At 45.7% G+C, this 22,382-nt stretch overlaps 1 protein-coding gene across 2 annotated transcripts in view; it reads right to left on the bottom strand.

Moving 5' to 3' along the window:
• Window positions 1–22,382, bottom strand: part of LOC143768943 (membrane-spanning 4-domains subfamily A member 15-like) — a 221,952-nt gene that overhangs the window by 181,310 nt on the left and 18,260 nt on the right. For both annotated transcript variants that reach the window (XM_077257550.1, XM_077257549.1), the window contains exon 2: window positions 20,637–20,780. In XM_077257550.1, coding sequence (XP_077113665.1) covers window positions 20,637–20,768 — 132 coding nt within the window. In that variant the 5' untranslated portion in view covers window positions 20,769–20,780. The remainder of the gene's footprint in view (window positions 1–20,636; window positions 20,781–22,382) is intronic.

A 22,382-nucleotide genomic window follows, 5' to 3' on the forward strand; every position in this document is an offset into this window, starting at 1 on the left:
GCTATTTAACCTTGCTCCTCTGTCACTTCCATGCCGGTCAACATTGTAATCAGAAGCCTTTCTGTGCATGTTCCTGCTACCAGACAACTTCCAGCTAAGTCGGACTTTTGTCCTTGTTTGTTTTTTGCATTTTGTTCCAGTTCACAGCTGCAGTTTCGTTTCTGTGTCTGGAAAGCTCTTGTGATCTGAAATTGCCACTCTGATGTTATGAGTTAATACTAGAGTCTTAAAGTAATTTCAGGATGGTGTATTGATAGGGTTTTCAGCTGACCATGAAAGTACCCTTTCTGTCTTCCTGCTATCTAGTAAGCGGACCTCGATTTTGCTAAACCTATTTTCATACTACGTTTGTCATTTTCATCTTAAATCACCGCCAATATATGTGGGGGCCTCTGTCTGCCTTTCGGGGAAATTTCTCTAGAGGTGAGCCAGGACTATATTTTCCTCTGCCAGGATTAGTTAGTCCTCCGGCCGGCGCTGGGCGTCTAGGGATAAAACGCAGGCTACGCTACCCGGCTACTGTTAGTTGTGCGGCAGGTTTAGTTCATGGTCAGTTTAAGTTTCCATCCTTCCAAGAGCTAGTTCCTATGTATGCTGGGCTATGTTCTCTTGCCATTGAGAACCATAACAGTTCTTGTTTGTAACGTTCAAGTGTCCTCACCTCCCATAACGGGAAGCACAGTTAAATTAATTTGTTTTATAGCATTTCAAAAATTTGCATGTCTTTTGCTAATGTATTGTTGTTTTCTTTTCCCAATTCCGGAGTACTGGATTTAATGGAGGGCATTGCAGCACCCCAGGGTCCTGGTCATTGCAGTAATGTCATTCTTCCACCAGGGGGAGTGATGTTACGTCTGAAGGCAATAAAGGAGATCTCTTTACCAGGTATCACAAACCATGCAACACACTTCACACTCCAGCCCACCAGGGGGAGCTATGCTCCTATCTATTAGGGCACTCTTCACAATTAGGCAAAACTGGTGGTCTGGATAGGAAGTTAGGCAGAAGCTGACTGGGCTTCTCCCAGGCAGTACCTGTCAGGCAGACAGAGGAGAAGGAGGAACACCTAATAGCTGCTGGTAGAGTGGTCCCTGACAGGGATTGGATCCTGTCAGAGGCCTAGACAGAAGGCCACGGAGCTGCATCGGCCCGGCGTGCGGCAGCATCCTCAGAAAGAGACACGAACAGCTAATTGTATTGTAGAGGGTGAGAAACGAAGTCATAGCAAAAGGAGAGGAATCCAGAAAGAGTTCTGCCCTGCAAAGGCTGCCTCCTTCTGAGGCGCAGGATCCGGTAGCCGGATCACCGAGGGAGCAACAGTCTCTATGCCTTTCTCCATAGACCGGCAGGACAGCTAATTCCAAGTTACTGATCCACCCTATACCCAGGAGGCACGGTGGCAACTTGTGGGGGCCGGGGCATGCTAGAGCCCCTGTAAAAAGCCTCAGGCCATCAGTCATACGGGTTTGTCCTATCCTTACCATCTGGGGGACAGAGAAAGAGACATAACATCTAGAACATCTACAACAGTTGTGAGGACCTTATGAGAGGCACAGCAGTAAGGTACTACAACACCCAGGCGCTAGAGGAAGGCTACTGATTTCCACCTGGATAAGGGGACTCTGGAATAGCCTTCGGACCGGCCGGACTCTGCCTACCCTGTGGTCTGTACCCTGGACTGTGGATGCTGAAGCCTTCAGTAAAGGTAAAGAGACTGCAACCTTGTGTCCTCGTTCTTCACTGCTCCTTTCCCATCCACCATCTACACACTGGGAAGCCATGGGGATACACTTCACCTGTGGGAAGGTATACCATCTAGCTGCCATAACATCACCCCAGCAGACCCCTCAAAGCAGTGTTGGTCACCCTGACCGAATACCACAGGTGGCGTCACGAACACTTTCCCTTTAAAGACCTTTCCCTTTTACAACGGACATCCCTAGGGCCACGGACCGGGTCAGCCACCGTGACATCCCCCTTGAGAACCGAAGGACCCGGTACCGAGTACCCCCTAGCCCTACGGGGGGGGCTCCATAAGCATGCCTAAAGAGACAGGACATCAGCAGAACAGACACAAAAAGGAGTCCAATGTGACTCTGTCTGCTTTATTATACTGAGTGGTTCCATCAAGTGTTTCGTCTGAATCACAATTTTTGGAGACTTAGATGGAAATGTAAGTGCTCAGTGTAGATCACTGGATAAATGTGAGATCAAAAAATGTTATGCACCCAAAATGTTACCAATAGAAACATCAGCTTACAGGTGCTTCTCACAAAATTGGAATATCATCAAAAAGTTAATTTTTTTCAGTTCTTCAATGCAAACAGTGAAACTCATATTATATAGAGTCATTATAAACAGAGTGATCAATTTCAAGTGTTTATTTTTGATAATGTTGATGACTATGGTTTACAGTCAATGAAAACCCAAAAGTCATTATCTCAGTAAATTAGTATAATTAACAAAAAAAAACACCTGCAAAGGCTTCCTAAGCATTTAAAAAGGTCCCTTAGTCTGTTTCAGTAGGCTTCACATTCATGGGGAAGACTTCTGACTTGACCGATGTCCAGAAGGCAGTCATTGACACATTCCATGAGGAGGGTATGTCATAAAAGGTTATTGCTAAAGCTGGCTGTTCACAGAGTGCTGTATCCAAGCATATTAATAGAAACTAGAGTGGAAGGAAAAAGTGTGGTAGAAAAAGGTGCACAAGCAACCAGGATAACCGCAGCCTTGAAAGGATTGTTAAGAAAAAGCCATTCAAAAATTTTGGGGCGATTCACATGGAGTGGACTGTTTGCTGGAGTCATTGCTTCAAGAGCCACCACACACAGACGTATCCAGGACATGGGCTACAATTGTCGCATTCCTTGTGTGAAGCCACTCATGACCAATAGACCAGAAGCGTCTTACCTGGGCCAAGGAGAAAAAGAACTGGACTGTTACTTAGTGTTCCAAGGTGTTGTTTTCAGATTAAAGTAAATTTTGCATTTCATTTGGAAGTCAAGGTCCCAGAGTCTGGAGGAAGAGAGGAGAGGCACACAATCCAAGCTGCTTGAGGTCTAGTGTGAAGTTTCCACAATCAGTGATGGTTGGAGAGCCATGTCATCTGCTGGGGTAGGTCCACTGTGTTTTATCAAGACCAAAGTCAGCGCAGTCATCTATCAGAAAATTTTAGAGCACTTAATGCTTTTCTCTGCTAACAAGCTTTATGGAGATGGAAATTTAATTCTCCAGCAGGACTTGGCACCTGTCCACGCTGCCAAAAGTACCAATACGTAGTTTAAAAACAACAATATCAGCATCACTGTGCTTGATTGGCCTGCAAACTCTCCTGACCTTGATCCCATAGAGAATCTACGGGTATTGTCAAGAGGAAGATGAGAGACACCAGACTTCAATAATGCAGATAAGCTGAAGGCAGCTATCAAAGCAACCTGGGCTTCCATAACACCTTATCAGTGCCACAGGCTGATTGCCTCCATGCCACTCCGAATTGATGCAGGAATTGATGCAAAAGGAGCCCCGACCAAGTACTGAGTGCATTTATTGAACATACGTTTCAGTAGGCCAACATTTTGGATGTTAAAATCATTTTCAAGCTGGTGTTATCTCTAATTAAGTGAGATAATGACTTTTGTGTTTTTATTGGCTGTTAAGCCATAATCATCAACATAAACAGAAATAAACACTTGAAATAGATCTCCCTGTTTGTATTGACTATATATATGAGTTTCACTTTTTGTATTCACGAATTGAAAAATTACCTTTTTGATGATATTCTAATTTTTTAAGAAGCATCTTTATTTCACAATAGACATGTCCCATCTCAGGTCCATTATCTGTCATTATCTGGCAGTAGTTTCCGATGACATGTGGGGTCTCACAATTTTCGAGAGTAAAGGCGTAACAAATTGTGGGAGTCATTTTCACCTATTAATCCTTGTGAATTAAAAATTTGAAACGAACCAAAAATTACATTTTTACCACTAAACTAATCTACAATATTTCCAGGGCCTAGTGTTATACAATTCTGTGAGGCACCTGTGATTTTAAAATACCCACTACACTCCTAGATGAATTCTGTATTCCTAGAGCAGTGACATTTTCTCCACATGGGGTGGAAAACGTAACCTCCGTTGTCGGGTACTCCCGGAGATCCCCATGTATGCATACCATCCCCACTTTCCATCCTTTGGGGTTGTCTCCGGCAACAAGGGACCCATGAAGCATAGTCAATAAGCTCCCCAAGTCCAAGAGAGCATTCGTCGGGTACCCGTTAATGAGTACCTTGCACAGTTGGGGTTTGGTGTCAGCAGTGCCTGCAGTGGTGGGGTTGTAATAATTATAGGGGATAACTCAGGAGACTCTTTGCGTGGAACAAGACAACTACAGGACACAGTTTTATAAGTGGTAAAATCTATATTATAACACGGTGATTCAAACAAGTGCAGAGAGAAACTCAAGTCCAACAACACTTGGTGTAAATATTAAACGTAGCTTAGCAGTCTGTAGGAAACTTCAGAGGAAAATGCAATCACGCAGAAAGTCTATGAAGCACAATTATTCTTGAGGATACTTGACACAAATAAGTCCTTGTTTTAGTCCAAACACAGATAGATATGCTTATAAGGCAGTTCAAATAATATCTTCGCTCAACCAGGGAGGCCTGGGTAAAAGTCTCAGGTTTTTGCAGAGCAGCAACAGCTTACATCTCCAGCAAATGCAGATAGAAGTAAACACGAGGAGCAGATGAAGGAGGATTACTGGAAACTGGTGTATGCAGCAGGAACTCAGAGCAGAGTAGCAGGGTCATCACACAGATTCACAGGAGCAGGTATATAGCCAGGGAGTCACCAGAGTCAGGAGTTGGATGCAAGGCAGAATACTCTAGCACAGACTGAAGCCTGGGGTGGAGTTTTATAGCAGGAAGACACAGTGCACATGAGACCAAAGACGCCATCTTGGAAAAATGCAGTAATTCACAAAAGGTAATAAAAAATATTCAGAGCCCTGACATTATTTCCTCCTTAGAAGCGGCCTCAGGACAATCCTGGACCTGGTTTCTCAGGGTATCTCTGATGAAAACGAGAAATCTTCTGTTGGGCATTGATGTTTTCCACATTTTCCCAAGAGTCTTCCTCAGGGGGATATCCCTGCCATCTTATCAGATATTTGAGCCGATTCCTGCGAATCCTGGAATCAACAATATCCTCCACCACAAATTGTTCTTGCCCATCAATCACCACAGGCTGTGGAGGTGGGACAACACGTCCCTGGAAGGTATTAGGAGATACAGGCTTTAGTAAAGATACATAAAAAACTGGATGTACCTAATGGTAGGAGTCGGGTTCCCACTGCTGCACAGGGGGAATCTCGAGCCGTGTCTGCTGTGGTCTCCCATTCTGCATCTCCCGCAGTGGAGCCTGCTCAGCGGAGACGTCGGTCCCAGCGTCTCACTGAGTCTGATACTGTGCAAAGGGTTACTGCTGTCTCTCCAGGCTCTGCTATTGTACCCTGCACTGATCTGCGGTGAGCAGGCTTTTATCTGGTGGACTGGAAGGGTCACGGTCCAGAAGAAGGAACCTGGGAACCTGTGGAGCACATTCGGGCTCCGCTGCTCATTGCAGCTTTTGAGCGTAGCGAGGCTCAAGGAGGGGGGCCCTAGGAGGGGGGTAATGATAGGAGTCGGGTTCCGGCTGCTGCACAGGGGGAATCTCGAGCCATGTCTGTTGTGGTCTCCCATTCTGCATCGGCCGCAGTGGAGCCTGCTCAGCGGAGACGTCGGCCCCAGCGTCTGATACTGTGCAAAGGGTTACTGCTGTCTCTCCAGGCTCTGCTATTGTACCCTGCACTGATCTGCAGTGAGCAGGCTTTTCTGGGACTAAGTCCTGCTTTGCACACACTGAGCATGCCCAGGGTAAGATCTCTCAGTGGAGATCAAGGGTCACATGCTCAGGTACTGCAGCAACTTCCATTGGTCCTCCAGGAAGGTCCTGTACCTGATCAAGTTCTGTGGCAGCCTTCCATTGGTCCTTCTTGGAAGGTCCTCTAGGTGCTGCAGCTATATAAGGTTCTCATGACCGCACGGCCATGCGCTAATGTCAAATATGTACGAGCTCAGCGCCAGTGTGGTCGTGTGTGTGGTCAGGGACCCGGCTGAAATAAGCCCCTAGAATGCTGGCACCTCCGGCGAGGACTTTTGTGTATGCAGTCAGGGACCCGGCTGAAATAAGCCCCTAGAATGCTGGCACCTCCAGCGAGGAGTTTATGTGTGAATTCAGGGCTGGCTAATAGCCGATAGAATTCCGGCTCCACCGGAGAGGAGCTGCGTGTTGGTTGGACTGCATGACCATTGTCAGCTCTACACAATAGCTGTGTCCCCTGTGAGCTAAACAGGGCACAGCATTCTCTTTACTACGGGCTCTGTGAAGTAACAGAATTCGTTTACTCTAATTTGCTTCGCCGCCTTACTTAGCAGCAGGTTCTTTCCTGCGAATGCAGCTATCCCATCTGATAAATATATTCGGTGCGTTCCGCCAACCCTATCAGTACACTAGCGCCAGGATCTGGCTAAGTAATGGCGGATGAACAGCGATTGCAGGGGTACATCCAGCTGCTGGAGGGCCGGTTGGCGTCTCTTGAGCGTGCAACCTCGGCGGTGGATGTTACCGCAATAGCTGTTCAGGCTGCTAGCGTGGCTGCAGCAGCTTTACCCACTGCCACCTCTGTTCCGACTTTATCTCACCTCCCATTGCTTGAGAGATACTCTGGGAACAGTAAGTCCTGTAGGGGTTTCATGAGCCAGTGTGGTATACACCTCGAGCTCCTGGCTGCATGTTTTCCCACAGAGCGGGCAAAGGTGGCATTCATAATCTCTCTCCTGTCGAACAGAGCGTTGGAGTGGGCTATGGCACTGTGGGAGCGCAACGATCATGTGGTGTGGAGTGTTCCTCGGTTTCTGGACACTCTGAAACAGATCTTTGTAGGACCTCAAGTCACCCATGATACAACGTTCCAACTTCTGGCTTTGACTCAGGGTTCAACCATGGTCAGCCATTTTGCCATTCACTTCCGGACATTAGCGTCTGAGTTGGAATGGCCAGATAAAACCCTCATTCCCGTATTTTGGAGGGGGCTGGCTGACCATGTGAAGGATGCCTTAGCCACTAGGGAGATTCGGGGAAACGTCAGCGTCTAGTGGCAGTTGGAGGAGGTACACTAGACACGGCGACGTTTACGTCTAAGTTGTCCTTCAAGGGGACAATTACCATAGGCCCATCCACTCTTATGGTAGAGCTATGCGTGGACTCTGGGGCGGAGGGTAATTTTATGTCATCCGCTTTTGCCCAGCGTCACGCAATACCCCTGGTTATGCTCGCCAAACCAGTAACCGTTTGAGTGGTAAATGGGTCGACACTACCCTCACAGATTACCCACCAAACCATTCCTTTCACTCTTTCTGTGTCTCCATCACATCAGGAGATTATCTCCCTATTAGTCATTCCTGAGGGAATTGATGAGGTCCTGTTGGGGATACCATGGATACGCTATCATTCTCCTCATATAGAGTGGTCCTCAGGGAGAATTTTGGGATGGAGTAAATCCTGTGAGGGTAGATGTCAGAGGGAGTGCGTTCAGGTTGCTACTACAGAGGTACCCGCAGATCTTTCCTCTCTCCCCAAGCACTATTGGCCCTATGTGGACGTGTTCTCCAAAAGGGCTGCGGAGACCCTTCCTCCTCAATGCCCCTATGACTGTCCTATTGACCTCTTTCCTGGTGCTGAGCCTCCCCAGGGTCGAGTCTATCCGTTATCTCTCCCGGAGATGGAGGCAATGTCTCAGTACATCCAAGAGAATCTGGCAAGAGGTTTCATTAGGAAGTCAGTGTCACCTGCAGGGGCTGGGTTCTTCTTCGTACAGAAGAAGAGTGGAGACTTACGTCCATGCATAGACTACAGGGGTCTTAACGCCATCACCGTTAAGAACAAGTACCCATTACCCCTGATATCTGAGCTTTTTGCTAGGCTACAGGGAGCAAGGGTATTTACTAAATTAGATCTGCGGGGTGCTTACAACCTGATTCACATAAGTGAGGGGGACGAATTGAAGACGGCTTTTAACACCAGGGATGGGCACTATGAATATCTGGTGATGCCCTTTGGGCTCTGTAATGCCCCAGCCGTTTTCCAAGACTTTGTGAACGACATCTTCCGGGATATGCTCACCACCTCGGTCGTAGTCTATCTGGATGATATTCTCATCTACTCTCCAGATATTGACTCCCATCGGAGAGATGTTCGCAAAGTCTTCGACCTCTTACAGGCAAACTCCCTCTACGCCAAGTTGGAGAAGTGTGTGTTTGAGCAGGAGTCCTTGCCTTTCCTTGGTTATATCATCTCTGCCCAGGGTTTGGCTATGGATCCTGCCAAGCTACAGACTGTGATGGACTGGCAGGAACCCCATTCACTTAAAGCGGTGCAGCGCTTTATGGGGTTCATTAATTACTATCGTCAGTTCATCCCACACTTCTCAACTTTTGTAGCTCCCTTGGTTGCCCTCACCAAGAAGGGAGCAAATCCCAAGTTGTGGTCAGAGGATGTCTCCAAGGCCTTCCTCTCGGTTAAGTCACACTTCGCTAGTGCTCCCATTCTACATCGCCCTGATGTAGATAAGCCACTTATCATGGAGGTGGATGCCTCATCCGTTGGTGCTGGAGCAGTCCTTTTCCAAAAGGATGCTCAAGGTCCGAAGCATCCATGCTTCTTCTTCTCCAACACCTTCACACCGGCGGAGAGGAATTATTCCATCGGGGACAGGGAGTTGCTAGCCATGAAGTTGGCTTTCTCAGAGTGGAGACATCTCTTGGAGGGAGCTCGCTTTCCCTTCCAGGTTTTCACTGACCACAAAAACTTAGTATATCTACAGACGGCCCAGCGGCTGAATTCTCGCCAGGCTAGATGGTCTCTGTTCTTCTCCCGTTTTCATTTTACGCTTCATTTTCTCTCCGGGGAGAAGAACATTTGCGCCGACGCTCTCTCCCACTCCGTAGTGTCATCTGAGGAGGAGGAGCCTCGGCTTATTGTCCCTTCTGAGAGCCTGAGAACTGTAGCTCCGGTTTCGCTAGAGTCTGTGCCCCTGGGCAAGACTTTCATGCCAGCGAATTTGCGACCGGAGGTTCTCTCTTGGGCTCACTCGTCCAGAGTGGGTGGGCATTTTGGGACCAAAAGGACATCCGAGCTTTTGGCGATAACGTACTGGTGGCCTCATATGGCCCGTGATGTCGGGGACAATATTCGGGCGTGTGTTTCCTGCGCCCAGAATCGGTCTCCTCGGCAACGGCCTGCTGGGTTGCTTTACCCCCTACCGGGCTCTACCGGTGGCAGACAGGCCTTGGGAAATGGTCGGGATGGACTTCGAGGTGGGCTTACCCAAGTCGCGTAGCTGCACTGTTATCTGGGTTGTCACCGATCATTTCTCTAAGATGGTGCACTTGGTGCCGCTTCCACGGTTACCTTCTGCACGGGCTTTGGCGGCGTTATTCATAAAGCACATTTTCCGTTTACATGGAATGCCTGATAAAATTGTCAGCGAACGGGGTCCCTAGTTCGCGTCTCGGTTTTGGAGAGAGCTCTGCCGTTTACTCAGCATAGAGTTGAATCTCTCTGCATACCATCCCGAGACGAATGGGTTGGTAGAGAGGACCAACCAGACTCTGGTGACATACTTGCGACATTTTGTCTCTGCTAGGCAGGATTATTGGCCATCTTTGCTACCTTGGGCCGAATTTGCCTTGAACAACGCCGTAGCCGATTCCACTGGGCAGACTCCTTTTCTCCTTAATTACGGCCAGCATCCGCATGTCCCTGTGCCCATGCCCATGTCATCCACCGATTCTAGGGTGGCAAACTGGGCGGTGGAGGCACGTGACATCTGGGACCGCACACAGGATGCCATCCGGGCCTCCAAGGAGAGAATGAGGGTTTCTGCTGATACACACCGGCGCCCAGCTCCGACCTTTGCTCCTGGTGACTTAGTGTGGCTCTCCGCCCGTAACATCAGGCTGCGAGTTGAGTCCACTAAGTTTGCGCCTCGCTACATTGGCCCGTTCAAAGTTCTGGGACAGGTCAAACCTGTGGTCTACCGTTTGGCCGTGCCTCTATGCCTTGGTATCACCGACACTTTTCACTTTTCCCTCTTAAAGCATGTTCATTTGTACCGATTTTCTGAGTCATCTGACTGGACATCGGGTTCATCCTCGGATGAGTTTGAGGTGAATGCTATCGTGGGGTGCAAGGTGGTACGTGGCAAGACATTTTATCTGGTGGACTGGAAGAGTCACGGTCCAGAAGAAGGAACCTGGGAACCTGTGGAGCACATTCGGGCTCCGCTGCTCATTGCAGCTTTTGAGCGTAGCGAGGCTCAAGGAGGGGGGCCCTAGGAGGGGGGTAATGATAGGAGTCGGGTTCCCGCTGCTGCACAGGGGGAATCTCGAGCCGTGTCTGCTGTGGTCTCCCATTCTGCATCGGCCGCAGTGGAGCCTGCTCAGCGGAGACGTCGGCCCCAGCGTCTGATACTGTGCAAAGGGTTACTGCTGTCTCTCCAGGCTCTGCTATTGTACCCTGCACTGATCTGCAGTGAGCAGGCTTTTCTGGGACTAAGTCCTGCTTTGCACACACTGAGCATGCCCAGGGTAAGATCTCTCAGTGGAGATCAAGGGTCACATGCTCAGGTACTGCAGCAACTTCCATTGGTCCTCCAAGAAGGTCCTGTACCTGATCAAGTTCTGTGGCAGCCTTCCATTGGTCCTTCTTGGAAGGTCCTGTAGGTGCTGCAGCTATATAAGGTTCTCATGACCGCACGGCCACACACTAGTGTCAAATATGTACGAGCTCAGCACCAGTGTGGTCGTGTGTGTGGTCAGGGACCCGGCTGAAATAAGCCCCTAGAATGCTGGCACCTCCGGTGAGAAGTTTTGTGTATGCAGTCAGGGACCCGGCTGAAGTAAGCCCCTAGAATGCTGGCACCTCCGGCGAGGAGTATATGTGTGAATTCAGGGCTGGCTAATAGCCGATAGAATTCCGACTCCACCGGAGAGGAGCTGCGTGTTGGTTGGGCTGCATGACCACTGGCGGCTCTAGACAATAGCTGTGTATCCTGTGAGCTAAACAGGGCACAGCGTTCTCTTTACTACGGGCTCTGTGAAGTAACAGAATTCGTTTATTCTAATTTGCTTCGCTGCCTTACTTAGCAGCAGGTTCTTTCCTGCACGGTGGATCCTGGGTTGCGAACGCACCTATCCCATCTAATAAATATATTCGGTGCGTTCCGCCAACCTTAACACCTTCATAGTCCAAGGCAGCTTCAGCCGGCAGGCCACAGAGCTCACAGTACCGTTGATCTTGAAAGGGCCAATGAATTTCTGTCCAAGTTTTTGTGAAGGAATGTTTAACTTCAGATTCTTAGTTGCTAACCACACGGAATCTCCTACCTTGAACATGGGTACATGTTTACGGAATCTATCAGCCGATCTCTTATAACGTTCTTGAGCTGTGGTCAGGGATTCCTTCAGAACCTCCAGATTTTGCCTCATCGCAGTCAGCCTTTCCTTCACTGCCGGAACCGGAGAACTAATTGGAGACCTAGCTAAGATACACGGATGATAACCCAGATTGGCAAAGAAAGGTGTAAATTTAGTGGAGGCTCTCTGAGAATTGTTGGTACGCTCAGTCTGGCCATTTGTCTGGGAATGGTAAGCAGAAGAGAGACAGACATTAATATTGAGTGCAGAGCAAAACCCCTTCCAGAATCTTGAAGTGAACTGTACTCCATGGTCAGAGATGATCACATCCGGAACCCCATGCAACCGAAAGACATTCTGTATAACCAAGTTCACTGTATCTTTAGCTGAGGGGAGGCCGGTGCACGGAACAAAATGAGCAGCTTTAGTCAGGCGATCAACTACCACCATGATTGTATTCATGCCCCCCGATGTAGGCAACTCCACAATAAAGTCCATTGATATAGACCTCCAAGGGCGGGACGGAACAGGTAATGTTTGTAGAAGACCCGTAAGTGCCACATGAGTCTTGTAACGAGCACATACCTCGCAAGAGAGAACATAGTCCTTGGTATCCTTCAGGCAAGATGGCCACCAGAAGAATCGGCTCAGGAACTCTTGTGTCTTATGTGCTCCCCTGTGACCAGCCAACTTGGAGTCATGTACCAACTTGAGCATCTGCAGACGGACGACCTCAGGGATGTAGATACGTCGATCTCTGAACCACATGCCACCCTTAAAGACAAGATTAATATCCACAGGTGGGTTGGCCAGAAATACATCACCGTAATAGGCCTCCCTGCACTCCTTCCACAAGTCCTGATCGTGGATAACTCCGATGAAATTGGCATCAGATAGAATGGTCTTGGACGGGGCTCCAGGTACGGAATCCGCAGCATGGATTTGGGATAAAGCATCAGCCTTCCCATTACGAGAACCTGGATGATACAAGATAACAAAGTTAAATTGATTTAAAAATAAGTTCCAACGAGCCTGACGAGGAGAAAGACATCTAGCGGATCTAAGGAACTCTAAATTGCGATGGTCAGTTAGCACTATGATCTGTTGTGCAGCTCCTTGCAGATGATGCCTCCATTCTTTGAAAGCCGCAATAATAACCAGCAATTCCTTGTCTCCAACGTCGTAATTCTTCTCTGCTGAGGTTAGTCTACGGGAAAAGAAAGCACAAGGATGTAGCAGACCCTTCTCTCCAGTTCTTTGGGAAAGAATAGCCCCCAAAGCATTATCAGAAGCGTCCACCTCCACAATGAAAGAAAGTGTTAGATCTGGGTGTATGAACAGCGGTGCTGATGTGAAACAGATCTTAAGCCGATCAAAAGCTTCTTGAGCCTGTGATGACCACTTAAAGGGCTTTTCCTTCTTTGTCAAGGAAGTAATGGGATGGACAATATCAGAAAAATTTTGAATTAAGCGTCTGTAGAAATTTGTAAAACCAATAAAACATTGGACCCTCCTTAACGTTCTTGGGTACCGGCCAGTCAAGGATAGCCTGAATCTTACCAGATTCCATGTTCAGCCCCTGGGGAGAGATGATATAACCTAAGAACTGTATCTCAGAACGATGGAACTCGCATTTCTCCAGCTTAATATACAGATGGTTCTCTTTCAGATGTCTTAAAACAGTTTTGACATGTTCTTCATGTTCCTGTAAAGAGTCAGAAAAGATTAGTATATCGTCCAAATAGATCACCACAAACTGGTCCAACAAATCTCTGAAAATGTCATTAGCAAGGTGTTGAAACATTGCAGGGGCGTTACAAAGCCCGAAGGGCATCACAAGATATTCAAAGTGTCCATTCCGGCATCTGAACGCTGTCTTCCACTCATCCCCTGTACGAATACGCACCAAATTATAAGCCCCACGAAGATCCAGTTTAGAGAACACCTTAGAATGGCGGACTCTTTCCGGTAATTTGGGAATCAGATGCAAAGGGTAACGGTTTCGTACGGTTACCTTATTGAGTTCCCGATAGTCAACACAGGGTCTCAGGGTCCCATCCTTCTTTTTTGCAAAAAACATAGGTGCCCCTGCTGGTGAGGAAGAAGGACATATGAAGCCTTTGGCCAGATTTTCATCAATATACTCCTTTAAGGCTTGAAGCTCAGGTGCCGCCAAAGGGTATACGTTACCAAAAGGAATAGCTGCCCCAGGAAGCAGCTCAATGGGACAGTCATAATGCCTGTGTGGAGGAAGCTGATCTGCATTCTTCTTGTCACAGATGTCAGAGAACTCTTTATATGCTGGAGGTAAAAAAAATACCTGTACATGTGGTTCCGTAGCAGTGGACTCAGGGACAGCTTCTGTTAATGATGAGTTGCTCCTTGCTGGAAAGATAATCTCCTTGGTCTCCCAGTTGATAATTGGGTTCTGAGAACGTAACCAAGGAATGCCTAAAATCACAGGAAAATGAGGAGAAGAAATTAGCAAGAAAGAAAGTTGCTCCTGATGATTAGGCTCCAACAAAATTTCAAGGGGTACGGTCTCCTGATCCACAGGCCCAGAGATTAAAGGTGACCATCCACTGTTTCCATGGTAATTGGAGAGGCTCTTTGCTGAATTTCAATACCATGTTCCTTGGCAAATGCGATATCCATGAAATTGCCACCTGCACCAGAGTCAATCATAGCTGCACTGGAAATCCACTGTCCTGAACACAGAATCTTAATAGGGAGAGAACAGTGAGAGTTCTTCTCCTTCAGCTCCTTGGGGGGTGAAGTCATAGAAAGTGACTGGAATACAGAGTTTAAAGGCAGGTTACATTCAGAGATGTCAGATTCATCATCACAGTTGTCATACTCCCCTACTGCTGCTAGCACCTTGTTAGGCCGTCTAGGACACATAGGACAATTGATCAAGAAGTGGTCAGACTGGCCGCAGTAGAAACATAGACTTTCACGAAGGCGATGCTCCCGGCACTCATTGATCTCGCGCCTCTGAACGGAATCAATTTGCATGGGCACCTCCTCCACTTCCCGAGATGTTTTACCTGCAGGCTCTTTGGAAGGAAGGGAAAAGTTAGAAATACGGTTATATGCAGCAAACTTCTCCTGCCTACGCTCAGTAAGGCGAATGTGTATGCGCACACAATGCTGTATAAATGTCTCTAGCTCTTGTGGTGACTCAGAGCCAGCTAGTTCATCTTTTACAATACTAAACAGACCCCTTTTTAAAAATAGGTAATTGTGCATAACTGTCCCAATTGGTATCTACCGCTAATCTCCTGAATTCAGTAGCATACTCAATAACAGAACGTTTAGCCTGGCGCAAAGACAATAAAGCAGATTCAGCGGTAGCACGGCGATTAAGGTCATCAAACATTAATGCCATAGTGGCCAAGAAATCATCCAAGTTATTTAACCGTGGGTCACGAGCCTCAATCATCGGATTCGCCCAGGCGAGCGCTCGTGCGGTCAGCAGCATTATTACACACAATACTTTGGATCTATCATTAGGAAAACGGTCAGTATGCACATCAAAATATAGCATACATTGATTCACAAAGCCACGAAATTTGTCGCGATCACCATTAAATCTGAATGGGAGCAACTTAGGTGGGCTAGCTGGTGGCAGTTTCCCTAGAGGGTAAAGTCGCTTGTGCAGCTATTTGCATGCTTATGTCCTGAAAAGCCCGTCCATACTGGGACTCTATGCCAGCAAGTTTGTTTTCCTGGGCTGCCATGTGGGTGCTTAAGTCCTGCAAAGTCTGTCCAAACACTTGATGATTGTGTTCAAAGCTTCCAAACTTCTTTTGCAGACCTTCCACATCTTTCTGCAGTGATCTAATTATGGAAAACACCTGCTCTAATCTGCTCTCTGCAGTCATTGTTCCAGCAGTCTCCTCTTTTGTGGCTAGAGTATCCTGTAATAATTATAGGGGATAACTCAAGAGACTCTTTGCGTGGAACAAGACAACTACAGTACACAGTTTTATAAGTGGTAAAGTGTATATTATAACACGGTGATCCAAACAAGTGCAGAGAGAAACTCAAGTCCTCAACACTTGGTGTAAATATTAAACACAGCTTAGCAGTCTATAGGAAACTTCAGAGGAAAATGCAAACACGCATAAAGTCTATGAAGCACAATTATTCTTGAGGATACTTGACACGAATAAGTCCTTGTTTTAGTCCAAACACAGATAGATATGCTTATAAGGCAGTTCAAATAATATCTTAGCTCAACCAGGGAGGCCTGGGTAAAAGTCTCAGGTTTTTGCAGAGCAGCAACAGCTTACATGTCCAGCAAATGCAGATGTAAGTAAACACGAGCAGCAGATGAAGGAGGATTACTGGAAACTGGAGTATGCAGCAGTAACTCTGAGCAGAGTAGCAGGATCACCACACAGGTTCACACGAGCAGTTATATAGCCAGGGAGTCACCAGAGTCAGGAGCTGGATGCAAGGCAGAATACTCTAGCACAGACTGAAGCCTGGGGTGGAGTTTTATAGCAGGAAGACACAGTGCACATGAGACCAAAGACGCCATCTTGGAAAAGGGCAGTAATGCACAAAAGGTAATAAAAAATGTTCAGAGTCCTGACAGGGGTAGTCCATGGGTTCAGATGTCAAAGGGCAGTTGGCAACCACATCTCCGGGCCCTTGGCATCGCCAACACTTAATAGCTGCATCCCGAGTGAACCTTGGGACCATTTTAGGGGACAAGGGTCTATTGTCCCTCTCCCTTTGGGATACCCCCTCAGTATGGGCTCGGTCCAGATTGGCCCAAGTGGAGGGTCGTGGACTTTTCCCAGACTCCGGGGCTGGCGGGGCCTTACGTGACAGCTGAAGTGGGGCAGTGTCCCATATAAAGTTCTGAGTGGCTATATACCACTCCACCAGTCCAACCACCTGGTCCATAGTGCCCAAATCCCCTTGCCCCACCTAACGCTGTATGGCTGCTGTCAGAGCCCTCATCAACCCGTCTACCACCACCCTCTCTACCATCTGTAACAGGTAGAACAGGCTGAAGCCATTTCAAGTCATAGACCTGAGACCTGGCAGGGCGAGACTCGGCAAAGGACCATTTGAACACCCGTTGGGCCTGCACATATGTATTAACCCCCAGTCAGACACGGATCTCACCTCTTAGTTTCTCATAGTCCAGGGCATTCTCCTGACTGAGGGCCAAGTAGGCCTTCTGGGCATCTCCTGTCAGGAAGGGGGCCACCACTTCAGCCCACTGGGAAAACAGCAAGCTCTATCGCTCCGATGTGCACTCGAACACTGTAAGGAAAGCCTCCATATTGTCCTCAGGACTCATCTTCCTCAGTGCCAACAGGACCTTGTACCGGGCCTCAGAACGGATCAAGGTTGTTGGTGAGGGTGCCTCTCGCAGAGCCACAATCTGTTGCAAAATCAAATTGTTGGTTTGCTGCTACTGCTCCTGCAACTTCTGCTGTTGCACATGAAAGAGGGACAGCTGTCTTAGTATTTCCTTCATCTTGTCAGCCTGTTTGAGCTGCAGCGTTGCAGGCCTAATAACCGGCATGCAGTAAACTTTGGGGTATGCCTCAGTTCACACTGCCCGCATTCTCCAGCCATATGTGGTGCAGCGGTGTCCATGCTGTGCAGTGATGAGGCAGTGACCCAGGTAAGTTCAAAGCAAATGTAGGTTTAATGTCCAATAACTTACAAAAAAAAAGAAATGGTATCCTCCGGATTGCAGCCAGAAAACAAAACAGTCCGTGACTTGTTGCCATGGGCGACTGCACCGCCGTGTATGTTTAGGTTCCAAGGTTCTTTGGCTCCATTTGGCCCTGTGTTGCCACACACAGGTTGAGCTCTGCAGAGCCTACTGCTCTGCCTGCTTGCAAGACCAAAACTGACACATCAACCCTCTGCTGCAGGGATTTTTACAAAAGAACCTGTGGCCGTTGACCACATGGAAAACTTGGTCTGGGGGGAGGAAACCGACTGCTCCACTACCATCCTGTAGTCCATTTAAAAAATTAAACCCTAGAGCAGGTTTTCTTAAATCTGCCTTGGACAAATAGCTTGCCCAAAGTCAACACTCACTTTTATTCTGCATTGCAATCACAGCTATGCCTGTGACTGCAATGCACTCATATGGCCTCAATATGCTTGTGTGCACATCCTTGTGGACACATATCGACCCTCACATATGACCTCGGTCACTGCCTCACTCCCTTGTGTGAATTAAAAATGTAAAGCCAAAGTAACATTTTAATGGAAAAACCTTAAATTTTTTGCTTTCAAAAACCTTAAATTTTTTGCTTTCATGGCCCAAACTTATAACATTCACTGATAGAATTTGTGCTTTAAAAATGCTCACAATACCCATAGAAGAATTCTTTGTTTAGATTCCCAAATGAGGTCAATTGGGGGTGTTTCTTCTTTTTTTAGCAAACAAATTTGTGCTCCAAAAATCATGTAGTGCTATTTGCTTTTTAAACCCTGTCTCCTTGAGAAAGCACATCCTCGAAACGTGCGTCGGGGCATCTATGGCATTTGCAGATGGGTGATCAACTGCACTCTGAGAAAGGCTCACTGTTTATCCCTTTCCATGTGGTTTGACTGAATATTTTTTTAATAATTTACATTTATGCACTTGCTTACCATTTTTGACATCCCTGGTCTCAAGGGCCTATAAAATTTTTTGCTCTGACTACCCACAGCCTGACCTCATTCTGCTTTACCACTCAACTTACTTGATTATTTCCTCTATTTGTACCCTCTCACATGTATCATGTTCAATTCTTGATTCATGTTTTGTTTTATGTGTATTTTTTAATGTGTATAAATTTTGAATAAAACTCATTTTATCTTTACATTTACCTCTTTTGAGTGGTGTTTTTGGATACTTTGTATACATTTTTAGGTTGTGTAGAATCATAAAATGTTAGAGGTGGAAGGGACCTCAAGGGTCATCGTGTCCAATCCCCTGGCAATGCAGAGCAGGATTCACTAAACCATCTCAGACAGATGTCTGTACAGCCTCTGTTTGAAGACTTCCATTCAAGTAGAACTCACCACCTCTTGTGGCAGCCAGTTCCACTCATTGATCACCCTTACTGTCAAAATGTTTTCTAATGTTCTAATCTGTATCTTCACCCTTTCAATTTCATTACATTGCTTCTCGTGTTTCCTTGTGCAAATGAGAATAAGGATCATCCCACTACACTGTGACATCCCTTCAGATATTTGTAGACAGCTATTAAGTCTCCACTTAGCCTTATTTTTTGCAAGCTAAACATTCCCAGATCTTTTAACCATTCCTCATAGGACTTTACAGTCCGCTTACCATTCTGGTAGTGTCAAGGGTGTGTCAGGTGTGACACAGAGTTGTTCTGAATCCGGCTGTAGAAGGTCATTGAGCTTGGTTCTACAAGCACCCTCTTGAGCTTTTTATCTCTGATGTATAGTGATATCCTTTGTCTTCTGGGACCTAGCAGTGACCTCCACCTTTTAATGCTGATTGACACACCATTGCTGGATGTTTATGTACCTTTAGTCTATTCAGAAGGCACTGGTGATAGCTACATTTTCCTATGTCAGGGCAGTCAGGGTTTAGGCTTCTGCTCGGCAATAGGTGGGGGACCTATTTGGATGTGAGGTAAGTCAGGGAGTTGTCAGTTCTGGCTGGGGATCTCCACTTCCCCCTTCCTTAGTGTTTGGGCTTCCCCACCCTATTCCTGTAGTTTTGCACTTAGTTTTTCCCTTACCCTGTGTGACAGGTAGCTTTTCTCTGAACTTGCTGCATGTTATTTAGACTCTATGCTTCTCTTAATACATCCTAGAACTGTTTGCCTTTTTTGATGCTGCATCACAGTGTTAACTCATGTGCAGTCTGTGATCTATTAGCATACCCAAGTCTTTTTTACACATGCTGCTGCAAAGTGTTATTCCTCCCATTTTGTAGATGTAATTTTCATTTTTCTTGTCCATATATAGAATCTTGCATTTCTCCCAGTTAAATACTACTCTATAAGTCGCTTGACATTGTTCAACCATATTTAGATCCATCTGAATCCTTTCTCTGTTTTCTCTAGTGTTAGCTATCCCTCCTAGCTTTGCATTGTCTGCAAATTTGATCAGTTTACCTTTAGTTCCCTTATCTAGATCATTTCTAAAAATTTTGAAAAAAACTGGGGCCTGCTATTATTTCTACTTGTATTAGCAGGGTTCTCAAAAGAATTCATTAACTGCAAATTTTTTCCTAGTTGAAAATTTACTCTAAATTTACCCTCCAAAATAGTACTTTTTCCTTTCCAAGGTCTTTTATTTACACAAATTGTAGTATTTGGCAACATATAGGATATTACGACATTCAGGATAAATTGCGTAATAAATTTTGGGGTCCATGTTCCCCTATTACCTCTTGAGAAAATGAAAAATTTACAGCTAAAGCAATATTTCTATGGAAAATAATTACTTTTTTATTATTTCATTCAACTTTGCCTTAAATTTATGTGGCACCAGAAGGGTTAACAAATTTTCTGATAGCATTTTTGAACAATTTGAATGGTGCAATTCTGGGGATTTTCCAGTATATTGGCCCCTCAAAGTCACTGCAAAACTGAATAGATTCGTTAAAATAGGATTGGTATATTTCCTTGAAAATAATTAAAAGCTCCAAAATTTGAACCCTTCTAACGTCCTAAAAAATAAAAGGACCCATGAAAAATTATGCTGATTGCTGAGTAAATTTTCATCCAATTTCAGATATCGTCATAAAAAAGACAAAACATATTGAACTACATTTACTGCAAACATAAGGTACAATATGTCAAGAAAGATGACAGAATTGCAGAATCACTAAGTCACATAAAGTGATACTGGTCAGATATGAAAAATGGAGCTTGGTCATTAAGGTCAAAATTGTCTTTGCCACTATTGAGTTAAATGGCACACTAAAAATGTTGAAGGAAAAAAACACATTCACCACTCTTCTCAGGAAGTGGATGTCTGATAGCTACCATTGCCAATCATATTTTTTTCATTAAAGGATTTGTTCTCTATTATTTTCTCAACCATAAATAAGGTGCTAAAAGTTTTAAGTAACAAGTAAAACTTGAGTCAAAATTTACCCATTTACCCCAAGAGACTTTGGTTGTCCTTTGAGAAAAATTAGATGAAATGTTGGCCTTTGTGGAGGAACCAATAAAGGTGGATTCCAGTTTGATGATGTTGCAACCGGAATCCTTCCACTGTTTGTCACCATGCCCATTGTATAAAGTTTCTGCAAAGTTAAAGACAAAGGTTATGAGTCTGACTTCGTAAAAATGTCTCAATTTATTCTCTTTATTTTTTTATCACCAGATGCAAATTGCTCCTATATAAATGACAGTATATTTTAGTTGTGTTTACCTAGGTCATCTTCTTTTTATATCTTGCTTTATTAAAGATTGAATAATATAAAACATTTATTATTCCTACCAATTTACTAAAAGTCTTTGAAGAGTAACAGTCATTTTAAGTGGAAGGGGGACGAGGTTGAAGCTAGATGCCTCCTTATCCACCTTCCACAGAATCTCATCAGTAGCAATTATCTTCACAGAATACAGATGTTAAAGTAGCTCAACAAATACAGTGGCATTATTAACAATAATTAATAATTAATTATATTGTTATAATAGTCATTGTAATGCCCTGATAACGGACAGAATCCCGGACCGATCGTCAATATCATAAAGAGCAAAACAAAAAAGGAAAAAACGATCATCAAGCCCAAAAATATATGAAAATATAGAAATACTTTATTGAAAATCCATACAAAGAACAGGTTTAAAAGATGGAGGAGACCACAGTGCATATGTATAGTTTACAAAAACGGGACGTCAGTGTGCTGACGAAATTATCAAATATTAAATTATCACGGCAAACAACTATTAATAAATATAGAATATTATAGCTATATTATCCCCCCCAAAAAAACTTTATCTGTGATAGGTTAATCTATTATATGCTAGGAACAATGATATCATACGGCAATCCATCACAAAAGCAGCGTGCAAGGGACAGCAACATCAAAAGAAGCATTCATATGCAGTATATATCCCAAATAAATATACCTATAGTGATGACCTATAGACCAACCAGAGAGGCAAATTGGGGAGATGCCAGCAACACTGACAGGGCATACTGTTACTGTTATGGACCTGGTGGTTAGGTGCACCAGGAATGACCTGATAGTTAAACACGGAATCAGGACAAGCTCTGGGGAAATGGGAACTCTGCTGACCGCAAACCCTACTCCTATCAACACAACTAGAAATAGCCGTGGAGCGTGCCTGACTCTGCCTAGACGCCTCTTCACAGCCTAAGAGCTAACTACCCCTAAAGAAAGGAAACAAAGCCTCACTTGCCTCAGAGAAATTTCCCCAAAGGTAAAAGCAGCCCCCACAAGTATTGACTGTGAGTTAAGAGGAAATCACAAACACAGGATGCTTTGCTTTAGCAAAGAGAGGCCAGTCTAACTAAACAGATTGAGGATAGAAAAGGGATCTTTGCGGTCAACACAACAAACTACAAAAACCACGCAGAGTGTGCGAAAAATACCCCCGCACCGACTCACGGTGCGGTGTGCCACTCTGCACCCCCAGAGCTTCCAGCTAGCCAGGCAGTTTCATGATAGCAAGCTGGACTAGAACTTAGCAAGAAAAACCATAAGTAACAAATGAACAAGCCGGAACTTAGCTTTTCCTGGAGTAGACAGGTCCTCAGAAAGATCCAGGAGAGATCTGAACCAGTACTAGAACATTGACAGCTGGCATGGAGTAACGATCTGAGTGGAGTTAAATAGAGAATCCTAGCCTAGCCCTAAACGAGGGCAGCTGGGGAA

The sequence above is a fragment of the Ranitomeya variabilis genome, chromosome 4, assembly GCF_051348905.1.
Source record: "Ranitomeya variabilis isolate aRanVar5 chromosome 4, aRanVar5.hap1, whole genome shotgun sequence".
Taxonomy (NCBI): Eukaryota; Metazoa; Chordata; class Amphibia; order Anura; family Dendrobatidae; genus Ranitomeya; species Ranitomeya variabilis.